This window comes from Lasiosphaeria miniovina (assembly GCF_030549165.1).
Source record: "Lasiosphaeria miniovina strain SMH2392-1A chromosome Unknown B0T26scaffold_7, whole genome shotgun sequence".
Lineage (NCBI taxonomy): Eukaryota > Fungi > Ascomycota > Sordariomycetes > Sordariales > Lasiosphaeriaceae > Lasiosphaeria > Lasiosphaeria miniovina.
The window spans coordinates 1856916-1879455 of NW_026848226.1; the positions used below are offsets into that span (position 1 = coordinate 1856916).

The following is a 22540-nucleotide window of genomic DNA, read 5'->3' on the forward strand; positions in this document are numbered from 1 at the left end:
CTTGGCCGAGACGAGAAGGTTCGGGAGGACTGATGTGAGAATCTTAATTGTTGTCTGTCACAAAGCGTGAGAAACTAGCTTAGTTCGACATAGTTTAGTTGCTTGTGCGTTGCAGGATTCTAGTTCCGTAGGTGTGAGGACAGGAGAGCTCTATATATACACATTCTATACTCTAATCCTGTCATCGAGGACTGAAGAGACAGGCACTGGCCCGTCATGGAAGCCGAGAGGCATTAGACGACGGGATTGAAAAGGCTTAGCTCAGCTAGCAGCATCCCGATGACCGATGAAGACGAGGAGGAGCACGAGACTTCCGAGTAGACGGACGGTATGAACAAACAATACACCACAGCTCGCAAATTTGCCCATCAAAGTATTCAGGACTTCCAGATCACGGTCGAACAAACAACACACGTAGATAACATCACACATACTCAACTAGCCGCCCACCAGCTCACCCAAGGCCCTTTCCGGAAGCTCACGACAGCAAGAGGATACGAAGTTGAGAGAGCAAGCAATGGAGCAACGTAGTATCTGGACCCCTGAATGAGCAGGCCGCCAGCTTAGTCTGCTAAGAGACGTCGAGTTCCTTCTCCCTCTCCATTTCCGTTGTCGGCTCGTTCCAAGTACGCTCAGCCCTTCGCAAAGTTTGTCCGTCTCCCCGGGCACTATCCCTTGTCCTCTTAGAGACGACACCGTGATCTCTTCTTCCCGCGAGCGTGTCCCCTACTCGGTATACATCAAACAACCAGGCCCACACCCTAAGTCCCGCCCAGTAACACAGCTTTCCGCAGCTGTAACGAACTCTCTTGTCCGCCTCCCCGATCCCTCGACTCCTGTGGTGCCAGGAAGTAGTAGAACAGAGAGGCTCGAGAAATGAAAAGGGGGGAAAGAGAAGGAAAGAAAAAAGAGGCGCGGATACTCTGATATCCGGCCGGATCTATTCCACTCTCGGGGACCGGGGCTCCCTCCCTTGTCTTTGCTCCTTTTTCATCAGAAACAAACTGTGCTCTTCTCGTTGTGACTACATAGATAGGGTAGAGTGTAGACCGGTAGGGGCGGTTAAGCAGGCAAGCAGTGACCTAGTCAGTCCTCATGACCGCGAAGCAAGTAGACAAGCAAGGAGCAAGCAAGAGGGAGGCAGACAAGCAAATCATCAGAATAAGCCAGCAAGCCAGCAAGCGATACACGCAGAAGAAAAGGCTAGCAAGCAACTTTGGCATAGACAGGCATGCTTGTACTTGAAGTGTTTACTTCTCGGTACTAACAACCATGCCAAACACAACCTGGCATGCTCTACCTACTCGAATATACACCAACCAAGCCGACAATCATCGGACAAGACAAGCAGAATCAGCCAGCCAACAACAAAGGGCGGACATAACCGCCAGCAGAGTCCAGGCATGCATACATACCTTTACGTGTGTGTGTGTGTGTGTGTGTGTGTGTAAAAAAAGATGCGTGACGGGTGGCTAGAGGGCCAAGTTGGAAAAGAATGGAAGTTACACTATCACCGTAAAGAAAAAAGAAAACACCCAAAAAAAAAGCATGTTCAAAAAAAAAGTCAGAAGGACAATGGACAAAGCAACGAGGCTCTCCCGTCTATCTGTGCGACGTGCCCTAGCGGATAGGCAAGATCCCGAAGCACAAGGACCAGCCACCGCGGGCTCGTCTCCCGTAGGACAAGCGATGACGAAATCAACACCGGTCTCCCTCTACCCCCAATCTCAATCGCCAAGAACCCCCGGGAGGACTCCAAGCTGCTGCTATATTGGTGTGTGCCATTCCCGAGAACCGGGTTGAGCCCATTACATCTGCCGTCCGCGGTTAGTACCCGAGACTTATTCACATAAAAATTTCCCGTTCAGCATATTGGGAAATATCTGCTTTCCGCCCCGCGGCGTAGCCGATGAAGATGTCTCTTCGGGGTGGGGGGAGAGGGGTCACAAAGGGAGACGATTCTTCTCTTTTGCCTTATAACTACGAGTTGCCAGTAACAAGTTCCATTCGCCTAAAAAAAGATCCTGTCTGTTGGGCCAAATTAGGTTGCTCAATCAGCCGAGACCACCTACCAAAATCGTTATTCTAAAGCGATTGATGATACTTTTCGTTCGTATTTCATAACCCCCCCCCCTACCTCGTGCCCAATAAAGCCGAGCTGGCAGACTCTCATCGGTTTTCCATTACGGTCCTTTTACGCCTCCGCCTTCTTCTCGCCGGCCGGCTTCTCGCCAGCCTCCTCCTCTTCGCCCTCGAGAGCGGGCATGTCGTCATCCGAATCTTCATCATCCTCTTCGTCGCCCGTCGGCATACCAGCGCCGCCGCCGAGCTTAGAGAAGTCGATGCCGCCAAGGTCACCGCCACCTGTAAATCTCAAAGTTAGCAAGCTGTAGACGACAAGGGGTACTCGAGCCGCTGGAGGTCTCAGCCCGCAGTGTCTCGGATCTGGTCTGTCTCCGCCCCCCCCCAATTCAGTCTTGCATGTACGTACCCATACCGCCCATACCACCCATGCCCGGCATTCCTCCTATAACCACGTATTAGATTCCGAGAGAGGATGGGGGGAAAGGGGTGGGGAGTAAAGCAAAAGCAAAGTAACCAGCAGAGAGTACCAATGCGCCTCTTATCGTGCCTATCAGGGGGGTGCGGGGGGAGAAAGAGGCAACTTACCCATACCGCCGAAGTTGGAGAAGTCTTCCTCAGCCACCTCGTGCTGCTCGTCCTCGTCAACCCACTTGTCGAAGTCGGTCTTGAGGAAGTGGGACCTCTGGGTGCCCTTGAGCAGACGCGGCCAGTAGGCCTCGCTGAGCTCCTTCTTGCGAAGCTTAATCTCAACATCGCGAGCAGTGTGGTTGACTTTGCTCGCGGCCGGGTCGATCTCGGCGTAGAACTCGAGCTCGAGCGAGTACGACCGCTTGAGCGTGTCTGAGTGGCCCGAGAAGGTCAGGCCGGTGGGCTTGAGGTCCAGCTTCAGGTTGCTGGCCGGCACGTCGGGGACGCTGATGGTGAGGTAAATAAAGTTCTTCTCGGCATCGTCCTTGGAGGAGCGTTGCGCCCAGAGGACTAGAGTGCGCCGACCATGGTTAGCGGTGGTGAGGAACGGATCCGAGATGGGTTCCTCTCCGAAGAAGAAAAAATCGGCGAAGGTGCGGGGAGGGGGGCATATGCGGGGTGTGAGGGTGTCAAGAGTCGGGGCAATGGGGGCATCGAATCATCGGCATATCGAGGATGTCTGGTAGGGCTAGTCAAGCTAGCTGCAATAGCAAGCCACGCATTTTGGTAGAGGAGCCGCTTCAGCAAGGCTATGGGAATTCTTACCCTCAGGTGTTACGGTCGCCGCCATTGTAATGGATGGAGTAGCTGTTGTGAGTGGTGCAAATCACGATTTTGGTGCGGAAGGAGGGGTAGCTCCGTGGAGGTCGCTCAAAAAACTGGCTTTGCTAGTCTCGAAGAGATAGCAGACAGCAAAAGGTCTGGTGATTGGGTTTGATGCAAAGTGCCGTCGGTATGCTGGAGTTGGGGCTGCTTCTTGGCGTGGTGGAAAATGTCTTCGGGAAAGAAAGGGGAAGAGAGAGGTGGGATGTTGATGAGGCTGCAGCGATTTACGCTCTAGTCAAGTAGCAGCAAGCATGAAACGGTGGAATTCCTAAGAAGCCTAAAGATTCGAGCCACACGGACCACGGCAGGGCTGAGCAACAGCATCCCATTGAGTGGAAGCTGTGCATAAGTGGAGCAAGCAAGGCAGGCAAGAGCAAGGCCTGGGTCCCAAACCGAACCAAAATTTATTACCGAATTACTTATTCCACCAGAAACTTCGATATTCTAGAAGAAAAGAAGCCGTTGGTTTCAGTCCCAGGCCGTCCGTGTCAGATTCTTTGTTTCGTGCGCGAGTCTTCCCGTTAACGCCAATTAAGCGACTGCCATGGCATGCAGCGCAGTCAATGGGCAATCCCAAACGAACGTTGACCTCGTCATGGCTTCGAACCATCTTCAGCCCTATTGCCTACCTTGTGTCCTGAGGTATCCCGTACTCATCAACACCCGAGCGTAAATACCGTCCAGTCCCTGTATGATTTATTTGGGGGGTGACTTTTCAAGATGTTAAAGGCCTTTCGCCGGTTTTTCTCCAAGACAGGCGGTAGTTGTTGGGCCTCTATTTCAGAACCCCGGAGCCCTATCTCGATCCCACAAATGCTTCCCTAGCAAAGGTATTTCTCAGGCCGGTTTAAATTACGGGAATCCCTACAGATACCGCACCTACGAGTGGACAATATGACCGGTCTAGGCCGGTTGAAAATGGTGCTAAGTACACGCCTACCTACCTGGGGCGTACTTACGGTACCGAGATAGATGCAGTAGAAATTGCGCTGAACTGGTAATTTCATACAAAAATTGTCTTCACCACAGTCGACGAATGGCGAGTGCACAGTTTTGTGAAGCTTATGGTGAAGCTGTCGTTTCCTTGACGACACACGACACAACAACGGCTAGGGCTGTCAGCCTGACTTACTTACGCCTGGGTCCATTGCGGGCCCCAGCATTTTGTGGAGGTGGGGCATAACTCAGGTCAAGGTGGGGGATCGGTTCTTTCAGGCGTTTGGGTGCAGCCTAACAGTGCGGCGACTAACGAGTTCTTTGACTAAGGACATCGACCGCTCGCAACCGCCATTGACGACGACGACGACGACGACGTCAGCAGTTCGCATCCTCAACGAGCGCCATCAACCCAAGCTGTAAGCAAGAAGGAAGAGCACAGTCGAAACAACCAGGGAACGCCGGCTTCTTCCCGTGTGTGCGTGCGTGCGCGCAGCCATGGAGACGCTCAGGGCTCTCTTCGTCGCGCCAGACCCCCAGGCCCAGGTAACAACCCCCCCCCCCCACCTCCCGTGCATCCCCTCTCTTTATCTCTCTCTTGTTGTGGAGAGGCAAGACTAGCAAGAAACTGTCTAGCTGATAGGTTTTCTCTTTATAAAACAGTTCCGGAAATGCAACGCACTCATGCGCACCAACATGCGCAAGCTTGACCGCGAGATGGCGGCCTTCAAGGCGGCCGAGACCAAGACCAAGAACCTGATCCTGGCGGCGGACAAGCGCGGGCAGCGCAACCCGGCGCAGCGCAAGCAGGCGGAGCGCGACGTGCGGTCGTTCGCACGCGAGCTGGTGCGCCAGCGCAAGGCCGCCGACCGCCTCGCCACGAGCAAGGCCCAGCTGGGCAGCGTGCAGCTGCAGGTCAACGAGGCGTTCGCGCTGCGCAAGATCGAGGGCAGCATCCGCGCCAGCGTCGGCGTCATGAAGGACGTCAACGCCCTAGTGCGCCTACCCGAGCTGGCCGGCACCATGCGCGACCTGAGCATGGAGCTGATGAAGGCCGGCATCATCGAGGAGATGGTCGGTGAGACCCTGCCCGACGCCGACCTGCTGGAGGAGGACGAGGCCGAGGCCGATTCCGAGGTCGACAAGGTCCTCGGCGAGATCCTCAAGGACCGCATGGCCAACACCGGTGCCCTCCCCAGCGTGCCACTGCCCCAGCAGCCTGTCGCCGCCCCCGCCAAGCCGCAGCAGCAGCAGCAAGAAGAGGAGGAGGATGAGGACGACACCGAGGCCATGATGGACCAGATGCGGAACCGGCTGGAGGCTCTCAGGAGTTAGGCCGGTTTGCTGGGTGTGGGAGCAAATGAACGAATGTCGATCTATCTACCTAACTGGGCTGGTTGTGGGTATTGCATACAAGGACTGGATAATTATTACGGACAGCGCCGGGACTAAGCTGGGAAATACAACGGCGTTTAAGGGGGGTGCTTTTGGGGGGGAGGGTCATTTCCTCTGCGCAGCCTTGGTGTTTTTTTTTCTTCTCGTCACTTTTCTTGTTGACACAGATTTTGTCTCAGTCTGTTTCTTGCCGTGGTCCTGTAGAGCTTACTTGACTGTTGAACTCGCCGCCGACGTCCACCCTTGCCCTTTTCAGGCCCTGCTCCTCGTGCCAGAGCCTTCGATTGTTTCTGCGTGTGGCTGTTGCCCGCTTCAACGAAGATGGGCTTCTCTCCTTCCCCATTTCTATGACGACATCTCATCCTCTGGTAGTTAGTTATCCGAAGATGTAATCAACAACAGACGGCCCTTGTGCCGTGAGGATAAAAGCTACTCGGGAACACTTTGAGAATGGGACAGATTGCCGAATAAGATACAAGACAGGAAGAAATGAGGTAATTATTTGGTACTGCTGTCCATGTTTGGGATATGCTGAGCGGTGTCGGCGTTGGGGTTGGGTGCCTCTGGCTCGCGATGCCCTCCCCCCTTTAAAGGTGTACTTTATGGTGAGGCTGGCTATCGGACCTGAATATCATGCACTTAGTGCTGGGGCAAACATTACTCGAGTATTCTCTGCAATACCTCCCACGAGAGCCTTATACGCACGACCAGGCCTGGAGGGAGATCTCACCTGGCTCCCTCTCCGGTGTCCGGAACCTAGTGGGGAGGAGGTAGATATATCCTAGCCGCCGAGGGCTCTGGAGTGGCTGTTCTTTGGTTTCTAGGGGCTGGTGAGTCTTGTTTCTATCGACTGGTTGTGATACAGGTGAGTCAACACGCCAAAGGAGAGATGTGCTGTTTATATCAACCAAACGTGCGTTAGATGCCCACTTTTTAGGTTTATTCTTCTTCTTTGTATCCCTCGCCTCTTTGGGGTAGAATGGTGCCAGGGTGAATGTCGTAGAAGAGAGCAGCCTCTTCAAAGCATCCGGCTACAACCATGCTATACCTGTGTCGTGCATTCTACTGCGCTCTCCCCCCTGTAAGCATGAAGACGAGAAATGTTTCTGCGAGCCCTCATAGTGTGTCCGGATATTTCAGAGTAAATAAGCAATGCTATGGCCTTTGAGACCAGGTACGGATAAAGGCGCGTTTTCGCCCCGGGAGCTCCTTCGAACAGGCCATCCGGTACGTACACATCAAGCTAGTCGGTATTCTCGTCTTCTCTTCTTGTTTTCCTGTCTTTGAGGAACAGATGTAGGTCAGGGATGTGCTATGCGTATTAACTTGTTTAAAGTATGAACCACCCGTAGTTACTCTCCGAGGCTTGCTTATAAGCGCGAGTCTTCTGGAGGCGTAGCAGAATAGTACCCTTTTGCTGTGACTAGCTCGCCGGTATATAAAGGTGTAACTCCTGGCTCGTCTGAAGCTCAAATCTGACAAGTGTGAAGAGCACTAGGTTTCGCGTCACGCGTTGGCCGTCTCTGGCACCGATGTCGAAGACGTGAAGCAAGCGGACTCGGCATTCAACTTCCGTCAACTCACAAAACATAGTTTCTTAGCCCATTGAGTATAGTTGGCCTTCGTGAAAATAGGAACCAAGCCCCGCCAGTCCCTCCGAAGTAAATTAAACCCATCTCTGGCCACAAGGGGAGAAACATGGGTTTTTCGAAAGGACGAGAAAGCTGACTATTTGCCAATAGCGCGAGTTAACACCGGGCTGATTGACACTCTGCTAAGTCTCTTACACTCGTCAGTTCGAGTATCACTCACCTATCCCATGTCTATATCAGAGTAAGCCGAGGAAAGTAGCCGGCCAGGCGAGGACAGCAGTATTAACCACAATGACTATGGATTCGTCTATAAACTACAGAATATATGATGTTGGGGATATTGCTCATTATGTCATTTCAGTTATTGTGGCTCTTTTTAGTATCTTCAAAGGCCACGGTACGGAACGAGAACTCTTGTGTGGGTATGAGGGACGCTTCTGGTCGAGGACAGTGCCACTTCGCCGGCTTTATCAACAGCAGTCTACCCAGAAGTCCGTTGGAGACGAAACTTCAGCTTCGAGCTCGCCCTCCAGAGCCCCGTGGAGTTGAGAGTAAATACATGTTTGCCCGTAAGGAATCACAACGGTAAATAAATAGCAGCGGCCTTAGAATATATCGTTCATTTTATTCTGTTTCGTCTGCTCAAGGAGGGATTTCCATAGTTATACGTACCACAAAAGTGAAATGGCTTATACCCATCACTACGCACACAATTAAATGAACACAATTAAGAATTTGCCGCGGTATAGCATATCGTTCATTGTATTTTTCGCCTCCCCGTGTTCTCTTTCCTTTGTCATGTCTCTTGGCGGCCTTTCGGTTTACGTCTCCCTCCCATCTTTCATGTTTTCTCGACAACTATTATCTGTCCACTTCTTCCTCCTATCCAGGAGTTTCCTGCACCAACAGTAAACAACAACACCAATGGCCAGCCCGGCAGCAAGAGAACCATAGGTTGCACCGCAACCAAGCTCCCTGAAAAAAGCAGCACACCTACCGGTCTTCACTCCTGATCGACGCATTAAATCAGAGCCGCTTGCATATCGGGGGCGGCAAGCCATACACTCACTCTTTGGCCATCCCAGTCTATCCACACAGGGGGCACGTATGAAAATCATCTGTCAACATCGCTTTAACGCTGCTCCGACATACATACCCACCCAGGGGCTCGCATGCATACGATGCCATGATGAATATGCACAGGAGGGGGAAACGGTTCGTGATGAAACGTGACCGGTCTGTGACAGCGAGGCTCCTCTTCCCTTCTCGCTAGCAACAGAAGACATCGATCATAGGGCAGGCAGGCAGCGAAGACGGTTTGTAGTCCCAGCAGTGTGATAAGCCGGCCAGCCAGCCATCCCCCGAGATCTCAAGATCTGGTTGGACTGCGTACGAGGGATACAAGGACGTGATGTAAAGCAGATATCACCGGAGACGGCAGAGGACCCCGCCCTTGCCGCAGCCAGGCGTGGCCACATGTTCAGCACGCTTTCTTCGGCTTCTTTACTACTATTTTCTTTTCTCGCACCAGCCGAGGCTGACCTCAGCTACGTACCTACGCTACGCACAACAATCACATTGATGATACCTCAGTCGGGTAGCCGCACATAGCGCGCAAACACACACACCGGGACAGGGATGGCAAGGGGGGTCAAGTGGAGGCGTGAAGTGAAAGGCAAAGCGATGGTGACCCCTTGTCGAAGCGCCGTCGAAGAAAGTCAAGTCAGGCAAGTAAAGAAATGCGGGGGTCTGACAACGGTGGGGGATATATCTACATGTACATGTACAATGTGTGTTTCCTTTCTCGTTGTCTATTGTATGTACATACATTACATGTTATTGCACACACATGTATGTATGCGTAGACAATAAGACCAACTCCTCTCTCCTTCAGTATCCTGTCCGTTTCCTCAAGAAACAGTCATTGGAAACCACCCCCTCTCCCATACCTACCTCCAAACACCCCCGTCTTATTCCGTAGCTCAAAGCCTACAACCAGTTTTTAGCTAACACACATGCTTTTCAAGCGTGTGCACATCCGTCTGCACCTAGGTACTCCGTAGGCGTGTATAAAATCGTTAGCGTGGGCGTCCCGATTGGCCCGAGTCCGGCCGCAGCGTGCCGTCACACCTGTGATGCTCTGTGATATTGAGGGGGGAGGGGGAGGGGGGTACGAGCATCATCAAGTTTTTTTTTTGTTCCGCCTCTCGTTTCTTGCTTGATCCAAAAGGAAAAACCCCCCAAGGAAGAAGAAAATGGACAAAAAACAGCACTCATCGGAGAGATGCGAGTGAGTTTAGGTGGCTGGTGTCTCGTGATCATTCTCCATTGTAATACACACGCAGGTGTTGGAATATCACGTTCATACCTAGGTGACCACGAAACCGAGCAGATGCCCTCCCCCGGTTCCCACCATCTCATCGCGGGGCTTTCTTCCCGGGGAAAGAAGACACGGAGAACGAAAAGATCGGGATAGGGAGTAAAAAACGTGATCGTTTCGAGGTGTGGCCTGCAAACAACGTTCTAACCCAGCAAGCAACTAACTAAAGTCGCCGGTGACAGTGACAGGGCAAACTAGGGGTTATTAGTGGGGTGGGTTGGAGTAGGTTTCTAGTCAGAAAAACCCGTCTCGCTAGCCGCCATCACTTATCAGATTCCACTTTCTTCTTCCCTTCCCGCTCCTTGTTTGATCACAGTCAGACAGACAGACAGACAGACAGACAGACAGGCAGGCAGGCAGGCAGGCACACACGGGATGGGACTCTTATAGACAAGAAGAAAAAAGACCTGACTGGATAAGAAGAAAAACGACGAGTGAGAAAAAGAAACCGGGCATCTTGTTTGCTTGGATCCCCCCCTTCCCCTCACAGAAAGCATCTTCACAGCAACCTCACGCACATAAATCACATACACACCTATCAATTACAACACCTCAAGAAAAGCACATGCAACAAACATGCAACGTAGCACACATTCGCTCCCACACAGCACTACAGCTGCACCCCATCGCCAGAAAAAAAAGCCAGGCCAGGGAGCAAAAAGATGCGGGGTGGGGGAACGTGATGCGTGATGCGTGATGAGAGAAAGTAGGAGATCTGAAGGTGTGTGCTGAGAAGGGGCCAGCACGGGCTTCATGATTGGAGCCTCTCTCTGGCTGGTCGGACAGTCCGTGTGCGTGCTGCGTGGAGAAAAAAGATCGTCATGTTCTAGACGGCTCTCTTTTCCCCATTTCCCCGCTTCCTTTTCTTTCCCCTCTCGCTGCCGACAGAGACCAGAAGAGACTAAGCAAGCTGCCAGCCAGCCAGCCAGTTAGTGGTCGACCGCAAAAGAGACGTCGGATCTCGCGAGATATTGTCTAGGATAATAACTCTTAGTCTCGGGAGTCAGACAGACGGGCAGACAGAGAGAGCATGGATTGGATCACGCCATATGTAGATGCGCGCGTGAATACCCGAATTACGGCCGCAGGGGCGAATGAAAGGCGTCCAACCGACTAAGCACTGCGTGAATTCACCTTTCCTTCGACAACGGCCAACCCCACCTACCTCCCACCGGCCCGGTCCCTGTTGCCGGGCGACAAGAGAAAAGCGATGCACTCTCTGTTTCGTCGACTAGTTAAAGCATGAACAATTCCTGCAAGTCATCCAATCAACCAACCAAGGCAGACAAGGGAAAGGAGAGGAGGAAAGAGCCTATCGTATAGCCAAATTGGAACATGGCCATATCTCTTAACCGCTAACAAGAGAAACCTGTTCTGCCGCGACTCTTGTTTGTGCACGCGCTGACCATGCCGTGAGATGCAACGCCGGTTTGAACGCCGGATGGAAATACGTGTGGCGAGAACGAACGCGCTGGCAAAGGAACTGGGTTGCTGCCGCTGATGAAGGGGGGTTTGATCTGTCGTAAACAGGCCGTATCGCTAACTGTGACGGCCGCACGCCGAGGTTGCATGGAGGGTTGGACGAGATCAGGCAGGACCCATATGCTGTTCCTTGGTGGCATCACTCCTTTTTTTGAGGCATGCATAATGAAAGGGTTGGGCACGTCCGACGGAAACACAGAACAGTGACAAATCATCGGGAGCGGCATCCATCCGGCCGTGTCCTTTGGTGGCCACACCTCTCACCAAGTAGAAAAAAGTGGATTTGGGCCTTCCGGTCCGGAGCCGGGTTTTGCGGCGCTGGAAGCCGGTTCTCGGAGGCCACCCCGGGATTTCTTTTGGAACACGAACCGCCCCGCCGTTCGGTTCCGAATCGGCTGTGACCAAACTCGCCCGCCTGCAGGATTGCTCCGTATTGGCAGCTGTTTTATCTCGTGTCACAGCAGGCTTCCAGCTGCCCTCCGTCTCTGGTTGGCACCGTCGGCCGCCAATCAGACCGCGAGTTCGCAACACGGCGAGGTGATTGGCGGTGCCGTTTTCAGCCTGTGGCGCGACTGCTTTTCAACCCGTGCTCGCCTGTGCTTCAAGCGACTTTCCTTTGCCAATCGCGGGTTTCTCTCCTAATGATTGGGAACCCGAGAGGCAAATACAGCTGGAGAATCAGGTTTTTGCCATCCTCCTGCAAGTGGTGATTATCGAGTCACCAGGCGACCGAGGCTGACGAGAATGACGACGACATTCCGCCATCCACCTGGAACAGACATTGTCTGGTGAGCGTGACTGTGGCGCGGAGCACTCCACGAAACGCGACCCAATGACCCTGCGATGTGTCGCGACTGTTGGTTTCCTGATTGCCTCTCACTTAGTGGGTGTCCCAGTGCCCAGGTCATGGGGAGACTTGAGCGGTGGTAGACCATAGGAGCAAAGTGATGATGGGACCGAAATTCTATTACACCTGTGCCATGTGATGGACCTCGCTGCAGCCTGCAAGCAGTGCGCGTCCAAATTTATCTCGCAATAATCTCGAGTTAATTTAAAGGCATCTCAACTCCGCCGTGGTGGAGGGAATTCCTATCCAAGAATAGCGCAACGCGGGCAGTCTTTTCAGGCCCCCAGTGGTTGGAACGCCCGTGGAGCTTGGAGGGCGTGGGGAGGGCCCTTCAGATTGAGGAGTGCAGGGAGCGTTTTACCGCGCTTTCTCATGTTTCGAGCCGGGGTGAAGGCGTGGAAGATGTGGTTTGGGTCTGGGGATGGGATGGGATGAAATGGGCCCCGTGTCCCCCACGGAGAGCCGGGGGGGGCTTCACCTTGACAGTTGACAGTTGAGGTGACAAGCTGAGCTGCAGCGCTGGCTGCGGTGGGCTGAACCCCACGCCCCACGCTCTTGAGGTACTTTACCAGTTAGGTAACCCCCCTAACCCCCGGTGCCCGGCAAGGTCCATTTCAAGAAGGTTTCCGACACCAAGGCGTGACCGAAGCAACGATTCGTCTCTCGAGGGCTTTTTGTCGTGATGGCAAAGAAAACGCGCAAAGTCACGAAGAAAGTGCCCAAGGCGTTGCCGCTACGCTAGACACTGATGGAATGTTGGTTTGACCGAAATTTGAGCTCCGTGTACATACGCGTCCGTGCTCATGGGTAGGAGCCACCGAACCGTTTGAACAAGCAGCTGGACGACACGACAGTCTAGTGTCGAGAACAGCCCCTGTATTCTTTGCAAATGGAGCGGAAAGTGCGGCGGACGCCAATTGGTCCGGCGCATGTTCCGGACGACGGCCCCCAGACCCTGGCGGGTGAAGGTTGACCAGATTCCCTTTCCGGATTTGGCACCGCGAGCCTAGTCCAGCCATTCCCGGACGAGCAAGCAGTTTGGTAGCTCTGGGCCGACGCTTGGACCTCAACCGCCTTCCAGAAGCTCACGGTGCTCCTGCTCCTGCCGTTCTCCACCTAGCGACTGTGGACACTTGTCAGTGCCCACGGCCTGGACGGCAATGACGGGACGGGCGGGAGCTTTCCAAATTGTCAGATTAGCAATGTGAGGTTTTGTCGGTTTGCGCGGCTGCTCCCTCGTATTTCCCCTTTCTTTTGTTCGTCGCTACTGAGAAAAAGGGGTCGAAAAAGAAAGCAATTGCACCATTGAAAATAATTATCGTTTTGTTTCTTTCTCAAGGCCTATCAAACGTTAGCGTGGGCGCCACACCCATTCCGCCATTCTGGTCGGACCGGGGAGCGCCCCCATGTTTCAACCCCGGTTTGGCCCCCCAATCTCCTGTTTGCCCTTGGCCCCTTCGGCGCTGGTCCGAGCTCGGGGCATTCCAGACCTTCTTCCCTCCCTTTCGGGGTGTTCATCCTTTCCTTCGGGTTCATTTGGGAGTTGGCGATGCGCGCCGCACACCAAGAGCCTAACAATAGTTCTGGAAACCTGTTGCCTGAGAACCAGTGAGACAAGATCGGTATATTTCTTTCTCGGGGCAAGCCATGGATGCAGCATCCGTCGGTGCCTGGGCCGACCTCCCACAAGAAACGTGCTCTGACAGGAGGATCGGGCCTCCGATCTGAAATCTGACTAAGAGCCGACGGATGTGGCGCCCTTTCCGTGCGTGCGTGAGCCTGGGGGAGGATGATGTGTGAATCTCCCGCTCCGCCAGTCTGCACTCTGCACACATCACAATTACCTTAACGTTAAAAGCTTGGCGCTAAGAAGCGTCGAGGACAGACAAACAGCAAAAAGGCGGGATCTGCCTTCCGGGCCCCCCTTTAGCTCCCACGCGGGGACGACAGGATCCGCGACCGAGATCGCCCAATCCTCCCTTTGCTTTTCAAGTGAGGTGAAGTGAGGGGAAAAAAAGGTTGCTGGCCGGAGAGCTGGATGGGTTTACCACTTTGGGGCTGGGCACCTTTCGGGCCACCACACCATCATTATCGCGAAAGGCGGTCAGAGAAAGGGAAAACAGATTCTAGACCAACGCATCCCGCATCGGATTGTTTGGACCGCTTTGCGCTGTCTCGGAACTGAGCGGTGGCCGCCTTTTGTTTTGTCATGGAAACCGACAGAAACCTGTTTGGGCAAGGTAAGGGAGCCATCTACACTAGGTAAGGTACCTAAGTTACGTCAAAGACTCTCCGAAGACGGTGAACAGCAAGCACCGCGGGGTATCACCTAGGCGCTGCCAACCCATACATGCATACGGAGTATGTACTATCGTCCCTCTTCCTGTTGGGCATATTTGCGTCTGTCTCTTGCGTTGTCCATGCACTCGTCCACCATCGGCTGCCAGCAAGCCATGTATTTGCGATGTCGGGACGTTTGCGGAATCAAGAAGAAGCCTGGCAGAGGCAAAGCGAATGCGTAAGCGAAAGTGAAGGGCGAGAGGCGAGTGAGGCGAACGTTCGGACTCCGTGGTGTCTGTCTCTGTGTATGTGCCTCGCGAAAGCACGCCCCGGACCGACGGGAGATGGACGGGAGAGGTCTTGCCGCGGTCCTGCTTAACGTTATCGATTGCGAGAGGTACGCGCGGAACTCGACACCCTTCCTGTGTTCCCACATCCGCGCCGCTCCTCCCTCCGTCCCACGTTACGCCAACCTATTGGCAAGTCTACAACAGCACCTACTAGTACTGAGTAAAGTGTGTGTCGCACAGAGACTTACGCAGTAAGCAAGTAGAATCCCTCTAGAAGGGTCGGTGACTTTGGGGGCTTTGTAAAAGACCTTACATAGACGCACACACACGCAACACTAACGGTTCGTACTGTAGGGACCTACATACAGGACTGAGCCTCACAAGGACCGAACCGTGCTTCCCCAGTCTGACTCAGGCGTGCGTCGCGTCCGGAGTAAAGGGCATCGCGCAATCGCAAGTCTACCGGCTGGCTTACGCAGTATTATGCTTGTTGTTGGTCGGCATGCCAGTTAGTCGGTGACTGCATTGCACATCATTCGGGCCATTCCCGACGCTGCAGTGGGCCTCGAAATCGTGAGTTCTGATAGCCAGCCCTACACTATCGGGGTGAGTGCCAGAGTATCAACAATCATACGGATACCCGGACCCGAAGGGCAGGCAGTTGGATTCAATCTACACTTGCATTTCCGCCCGCGCCCTGCGCCATTGCTAATCCTTATGACATGCCCGATCAGGATGCTCCCGAGTATCTTTATGACCCGGGCAGCAAAGGGGGTGCTGGGCACAATCTGCTGGATCATTGAGCGAGGCCAAGATTGCAGAGTATAAAAATAAAGTAAGATGCCCAGGGCGCCCGGAAGGGAAGGAAAAGGAAGGGTAAAATAAAAGGGACTGGACATGGTGGGGTCAGCATGACGTTGCAATATCGGCCAGGCTGCGATGGCATCAACAACAAACAGGAAGGCTGTTGGTTACTGCTGTCTCTCTACTGTGTGCTGTGAGTATTGCGCCGTGGGCTAATCCACAGCTTCCGTACAGAATACGTGAGTGAGACTGAGTAAGGTTGTTGTCGTATCGTAGGTAAAAAGTGTGTGTCGCGGCTTTTGACTTGGCGCCGACGAGTACCCGATTTACTACACTGTAGCGCATCGCAGCTTGAAATGGTCGCGGCACCAACGTCAGCAACCACACTCCATCCCTCTAGACATGCAAGTCGGCGGTCCTCGAGATTTCCTGTTTCTGGGACGCTTTCCGAGTCCGAGTAGAGAGCCGAGAAAGACATTCTGTTTTTGGTTTGTTTGCATCACGAAGAAGTGTCCGGCGTACCAAACCAAATCAAATCAAATCAAGTCCATCCCTTGCCAGCCCAAACTTCTCAAGCGCTGAATCAAGTTTTGGGGGGAGACGGCAGCCACGGAACAGCGATCTTGAATTTTTGTTTGCTTCCCGTCCATCCCGTGCCCCGATGTGTCAATTATATAATTTTTTTCCTACCATGACTTTTTCGGGCAACAGACGGAATACGGGCGTAGAGATGCAAAAAAAAAAAAAAGGAAAAAAAAATAAGATTGTACGGACGGGGACAACAGTGCACAGCGAAGCAATCAAACATCACAAACTTACATTACCGAACCAACACGACGCCAACATTTGAGGGCGATGCTGTCCAACAACAAGATGCTGTTGGGCTGTATGTTGGAGGCGCACAGGCAGGCCGAAGCCAGTGTGTTTGACAAAAAAGACTCTAACTGCCGCTTGCCCTTCCGTCGCGACGGGTTGGCGGCGACATACAGACAGGCAGGCAGGCAGGCAGACAGCTGCTGCGCTTTGTTGGTTGCATCCTAAATCTCAAGGCGGTGAGGCGTTTAGCTTTCCACAGGTTGCGTACCCATGCAGGCGCGGATGAGGGAAGACAGGGGTCCGGCATCCATCTCGGGGGACAGGACCCGGGGAAGGCAGAGATGGAGATTCTGGAGAGAGTTGGGACGGTGGGGAATTTCCTGTGCTAAAGTTTTAGGCCCTAGGCGGCCCTAGGCTGGGGGGGACTGACCCACGAAGACCCCCCTCCCTTGCTCGGCGGCCAAGGCGGCGAATGGGGCCGGAATGGGGGCAGCTACCCAAGCCTGCCAAACTGGAGGCTGCGTTTGGCTGGCTGTCGCGCGGACCCTGCCCTTTGGCCTTTGCCCCGTGGGACGGACCACGGTACAAACGTGCTAGGGAGCCTGTCGTCGTCGCCTGGGGACAAAGCGCGGAGACATAGCCTCAGTTCCCCTGGGATTGGAAAGAGAAAAGAGAAAGTTCCATGGAATCCAGTGCAATCCAATTCGGGCATCCTTCCATCAGCCATCCATCCACGCATTTTCCCAGGGCACTGGGCGGCGGGCACCCGGGCAAATCTCCCTCTCTCTCGTGTCGTGTCGTGTTGTGTCGTGTCGTGGACTCGTGTCGACTCATTTCCAGATATTGCCTCCTCCGACGGCCACGGGAGGGAGCTCAGCCCTGAGCAACCGTCCAGCCGGTTCTCGTTCATTTCTGGCCACTGGTCCGCCCGGTCGTGGCCCAATCACTATATCTCGGCCACCTTCGAATTTGGGGTTTGAGTCAACAATTCCTGGCTGTGTAAGCCAAGACGGCAATGGACGCCAGCAGCGGGCGGGAGGGAATGGAATAGCGACTGGCGGAAGCGATGGCGGAGGGCAGGAAGGCGGTCAGACACCGCAACTTGTCTTTCGGCGTGTCAGCGCAGCGACGGTGTCTGTCCATGCGCGTGGGGGGGACGCTGGGTACCAATCCGAGTCATCGAATTTCAGGAAATGGTGCCCCAGGTGCGGAACAGCGTCAGTGCCACGGCTATGGTTGGGCAGCCTGGCAGTTTGCTGCCTGCCTGCCTGTCAAGACCTTCAAGGGATGGAAGTACTCTCCAGACTGCACAAACCCAAGGGTCCTCCAAGGATACCTCCAAGATCGCTAATAACCTAGCTGTTCCTTCCAGCTGGCTCTCGGCCCCGTGTTCCCAACCGCAGCCCCATGGCAGGCTAGTACTACCCAAGTTAGCAGCAGTGGCAGCCAGCCTGTCCCCCCATCCCGCGTACACCATTCCGACGGGGAGCGGCGTCGGGACGCCTGGGACGCGAGAAATAAGAAAAAAAAAAGTACCAGGCCGAGGCGAATCCTCTTTGGTAATTTATATCGCTTGTGCCGCAACCCGCCTCCCCCGTCGCGACCCCCTTCCCACCCCCTTACCGTTGTTTCTTTTCCCACATGCCCACTTTTCGAGGCTTCCTCCGACTTGCCTGTTTGATCATAGCAGGGGCCAGAATTTAATCTGCCCCACGGATCCTGTCTCCTGGGTCACTCACCCCTGCCCTGCCGCCGTGTTGTCACCGTCCCGACACTCGTGGGCATATAAGACTCTCGGCCTCCCACCCTTCGGCTTCACCCACCCCCTCGACTCTGGTTTGACTCGACAACCGAGATAATAATCACTACACGACTCCATACCTGGACGCCGGCCTCATCAACAAGCACATCTTCGGCCTCGCACCTGTGCTCCAGCCATATATAATATACCCACTTCGCCGTCCCACACGAAGCAGACACCTACCACTTCCGCAGCCATGTACGGCTCATACGGCTCTCCGAGCTCTTCCTACAGCTCCTTCAGCTCATACAGCTCTTATGGCAGCATGTCGTCACCGATGGACATTGCTCCGAGCCCTTTCTCCTCACGGGCGGCCGATGCGAGCTGTGCCTTCCCATCTTGGCCGCGCCGGTCTTCGCTCTCCGAGTACGACGCCGCCGAGGAACGGGCCAGCTCCTACATCCCAGACGAGGACTTCTTCCCCGAGGACGTTTTCGAGGACGATGCACGCAGTGTCTCGAGCAACGGCAGTAGCTCCCCGGTTCAGTCACCACCAGCGCAGGCCATGACCGAAGCCGACCTACTAGAGATGCAGCGTGAGCGGGCAGCCTACCAACGCGAGGTTATGCGGTTCCTCGTCACAGAGAAGGAGAGGCGACGACAAGCAGCCAAGCGCACACGGCGCAGCAGTTCCTCGGGCGCGACAACATCTTCATCTTCATCTTCCAAAAAGAGTCCAAAGAGTAAGCTTTGCGCCATGACTCCCATTGCCGAGGCTGAGTGAGATGCCTGGTCGGCGCGTTTCATGCAGTGTGGCGTGGGTTATAAACCCGCTGATATAATTGGGTAAGCCAGAACCCGACCTTTTGGACGAGCCAACAACCACTAACAGAAATCCGGCTTATAGATCATTTGCGTCCGTGACTCATTCGAACAATTCAAATACTACGGCAGCTAACCCGCCGAGGCCTTTTTCGCCATGTCCCGGCGCGTGTAAGCACATGCGCTACGCTGACGTACTCTGGAAACCTCGGGCCTTCTTTACCGAGGCCAAGGACATTGCTTCCAGGTTTGAGAGCATCCGAAAGACTTGTGGGGAAATTATCCATGTCCCCGAGCGAATACGCCAGGCCCGGTTTTTTCTCTCTTTTCGCTTTTACAAGATGAGCCGGAGATCTGCCCGCGGCCCGACCGGGAGAACAACCGACATTTGACTTGCACCAACGGAACCCCCAACCCCATCAAGCACTCGCAAAAAAGTCTCGCACCACCAGCCTTTCTGGGTCGCACAGGGCTGCGACCTCGCGCTCACAGCGGCCAAATGCCGGCTATGGTGCAGTGTGCACTGGTGCGACCCGAAAGCCCTCCCTTCGGGCTTGCGGGTCGAAAAGGGCAGCGGGCAAACCTAACGCGTGCTCGCGTCAGCCCCAATGAGACAGAAAACGGTTGTTTCCCGAAACAGAAGCTGCCCGCTCCGTCCCCTTCCGCTCTAGACCGCCAATCCGCCCCCATCCGGCTACCCCCGCCTTCATGAACACAGCCTACCAACACTTGGTCCTAATCAACATCATCCTTTTTTTTTTTTGTGTGGCTTCACGCCCAAAAACCAATCCACGCCGTCGGATCATTATCGTCAACGCTTTCTAATTCTGCCTGGACGCCGATCTCGCACTTTGCCAGCGGCGAATCTTTTTTTCTACTTGCAGCGTTTTTAATACCGGCTTATTTAATAATCTCTTGTCTCCGGGAACGCGGGCGCGGACTCTAGATATTTGTTGTTTCTCATCCCGGCGAGTTGACGGGTGTTTGCGCCTGTGTCTCGGGATTTTCCCTTTTCTTATCTTCTGTCAGCAATTTCTCTGCCACGACCCAAGTCCTGTGCGACTTTGGGATTTTCAAAGCCCATTTCCCTTTTATTGTCTTATTAGAAGCCGGCGTTCATCGTTTGTATCACCTGTTCTTTCCATTTAGGTCTGTCAAGGGAAAGAAAAAATAGGCCGGGCAAGATTGGGAAAAGACGGCCACCTGCTTCAATGCACTTTTTCTTTCTGGTAATCAGTCGCGGGCGGGGCATCAGCATCATTATCATCGGCAACAAGGCACGGAGTATCATTTGGCTTTGCTTTTTTTCTTGTTTTCTTTTTCTTCAAGATGGGATACCCAGCGACATCTTGGTCAAAGTGTTTCCCTGTTTCGACTTTTTTTTGTTTCCGTTAATCGGACAGCGAGTGCGGATACCCCTCAAGCAAAGCATGATACCCCGTGGTTCTCTTTTTCTTATTTCCTTTTTGTCATTGGCATCATTAGCATATTTAGCATTAGCGTTAGCGATAGTTTGCTTTACCAACAATGAGTTTGTTTGCATTTACCACCAAAGCACTTCGTACCTCGTGCTGTGATGAATGGTGGGTGTTTGTCGCTGCTGATCTCAGGCCCTCGACCTTATCCGATGCTGCAACACCAAAGAACTCCGAGATTTGGATGTGACGATCGCCCGGTCTAGAGTGAGTCTATCTAGTAGAAAAGGTTGCTGAGCCGAATTCTTGCCCTGACAGGCGGCGATTGCTGAGGGACGTTTTTTGGCGGAGACACCGAGGGCGGTGTGTGTCGAGCAAGTGATCAGCATGACGGAAGCCCGGCTCGGCCCACACAATAGCCCGCATTTAGGAAAACGTGAGGCCAGAGAAAGTTGCGATCGCCGGCGGTTTTGTCTTGTTCGGGTGAAGACCGATTTCCTAAACCTTTTTCTCCCCGGTCCGGTCCGGCCCTCAGCTCAGATTTCGCTTTCTCACCTTGTTTCAAGCCAGCCCAATCCATTTATTCGTCCCCCCACTCAGTCACTCCCTCCACAACCCCCGACAAACTTCCCGTCTAATTAGCGCCCGTCATCCGTCATCCGTCACCCGCATCCGCATCCGTATCCCTCCACTCTCTGGATTTTCTCATCTCTCGGTCCAACTGATGGTCCAAGTTTTCGTTTCCGTCTCCAGTTTTCTTTCACCCCCGTAATGTCTATTGACAGGTCCGAAAGTTCGAAACACCCCTTTTTTTAGTCACATCTCTTTGTCTCTGCCGATCCACCAACCGATCCACCGACCCACTGAACGACCGGCCGACCGATCCCCACACCGGGGCAGTCCGGACCGCCGGCACATGCGAACGCTGAGACCGTGCGCGAGACATGCCGACCAACCTCCTCTAGCACACGCGCATCAATTGGACTCTTTTTTTTTTACCCCCCGGGGGGGTGTCTTGTGAATGTAACTGAGAAATATGCAATCCTGTCTTCTGTGTCGGAATACCGCCGGGTACGGGACAGGAGCTCCCCGTCCACCCCACGGCCCCCCTCCCCTCCCCCCCGCGCGGCCCGCCGTTAGTTGACTTGACAGGACAAAAAAAAGCAAATATAACCGCTCCGTGAGTGGGGGCAAGTTTAGGTTTCAGGGTTTCGCGCTTGCAAAATTCACATCCTGGCCCCCTTTCCATCGAACAACCTAGGTACTGACCTTGCAAGGTAAGGAAGTCACTTACTTAGTTCCGTGCTCAAACGTTTTGCGTCTTATGGGAATCCTTTCCTATGTCCCGTCTGTGAGTTATATATTTGTTCCTATACATATACTTTAGGAGTGACTTTCACACGTTAAGTGTCTCACCAAAGTGAATTGGCTTATACCCGTCGCCACACACACTGAGATGGTCCGTGAGTTACTGGTTGTCTTGCTAAGGAAGGAGACGAGTGGAACTTCCATACAACTAAACCAGAAAATCACACCCCAGAGACAAGAAGAAAGAGAAATCGGTGTGGTGTGAACGACCTGCAGGCAGTCAAGTGCGCAGTAAGTGGGCAAGTTTCAGTTCTACAGTCTGTATGCTTATCCCGTGATATTGCCCTCACACCTACATCCATACGATACTTCATGAACCTACAGAGAGAAGCACCCCCGTTGTCGAATATAACGGCGGGGAATGCGGTTCCCACATGGCCGAGATCAGGCTCGCGAAACCTTTTCCGTCTTCTTTTGCATGTGCGGGCGCAGGCCGGCGCGCAGATCGGGGCGCGCGCGCGTGAAAAGAAAAGAAGCATGGAAGATCAAATTCGGTCGACAGAAGCGTTTTGATGCGTGAATATATGTCCGCGTGTGTGTGCGTGATGCGTTCTTTTTTTTTTTTTTTAATAAAAAAAGATTGGTCACATCACAATTGTGGCTGGCATGGCTGGCATACGTACACATGGCTTGGAGGGGAGGGGAGGAGAGTGTGACTATAGAACGCAACGCTCTCTCTCTCTCTCTCTCTCTCTCTCTCTCTCTCTACCCCTAGATATTCTTTTTATGATAATCACCACCATAACTACATATAGCCGATAATAACGGAGACAAGATGGCGAGCGAGCAGTTGGTGAGGTGGCCAGTTTTTGTTGAGAGAGAACCAACTACAGTACATACAGATAGAGAGCAGCAAGAGAGAGAGCTAAGAGCGGTCTCGAATTGCAATGTCTTACACACAGGAGCCGGTTCCCTACCCCGTGTAAGCCAGCCAGATATTTCCTACGTATGTATGTTATGTACCGCGAGGTTCACGGCGCGGCGCGGCACGGCA

The 22540-nt window shown here is 53.6% G+C and overlaps 5 protein-coding genes across 5 annotated transcripts; 4 read left to right on the forward strand and 1 right to left on the reverse strand.

Annotated features, from left to right (window-relative positions):
- Positions 1–1888: 1888 nt before the first annotated feature.
- B0T26DRAFT_726550 (HSP20-like chaperone) lies at positions 1889–3781 on the reverse strand. Its single transcript, XM_060442828.1, has 4 exons — positions 3319–3781; positions 2671–3063; positions 2492–2527; positions 1889–2364 (listed from the first exon to the last, which is right to left on the reverse strand). Exons 1-4 carry the CDS (start codon positions 3341–3343, stop codon positions 2195–2197), a joined length of 624 nt encoding a protein of 207 aa, XP_060291534.1. The 5' UTR covers positions 3344–3781; the 3' UTR covers positions 1889–2194.
- Positions 3782–4812: 1031 nt separating this feature from the next.
- Positions 4813–5649, forward strand: B0T26DRAFT_655038 (Snf7-domain-containing protein; the record flags this gene model as incomplete). The annotated part of the gene is made up of 2 exons (XM_060438599.1): positions 4813–4860; positions 4978–5649. The coding sequence occupies 2 exons, from the start codon at positions 4813–4815 to the stop codon at positions 5647–5649; spliced, it is 720 nt and encodes a 239-aa protein (XP_060291535.1).
- An 11603-nt stretch (positions 5650–17252) lies between these two features.
- Positions 17253–18159, forward strand: B0T26DRAFT_454523 (uncharacterized protein). Its single transcript, XM_060435121.1, has one exon. It carries the CDS (start codon positions 17394–17396, stop codon positions 18057–18059), a length of 666 nt encoding a protein of 221 aa, XP_060291536.1. The 5' UTR covers positions 17253–17393; the 3' UTR covers positions 18060–18159.
- Positions 18160–18266: 107 nt separating this feature from the next.
- Positions 18267–18725, forward strand: B0T26DRAFT_656223 (uncharacterized protein; the record flags this gene model as incomplete). The annotated part of the gene is made up of 1 exon (XM_060438693.1): positions 18267–18725. The coding sequence occupies one exon, from the start codon at positions 18267–18269 to the stop codon at positions 18723–18725; it is 459 nt and encodes a 152-aa protein (XP_060291537.1).
- A 3421-nt stretch (positions 18726–22146) lies between these two features.
- B0T26DRAFT_875613 (uncharacterized protein) lies at positions 22147–22472 on the forward strand. The gene is made up of 2 exons (XM_060448071.1): positions 22147–22339; positions 22449–22472. The coding sequence occupies exon 1, from the start codon at positions 22153–22155 to the stop codon at positions 22306–22308; it is 156 nt and encodes a 51-aa protein (XP_060291538.1). The 5' UTR covers positions 22147–22152; the 3' UTR covers positions 22309–22339; positions 22449–22472.
- Positions 22473–22540: the final 68 nt, after the last annotated feature.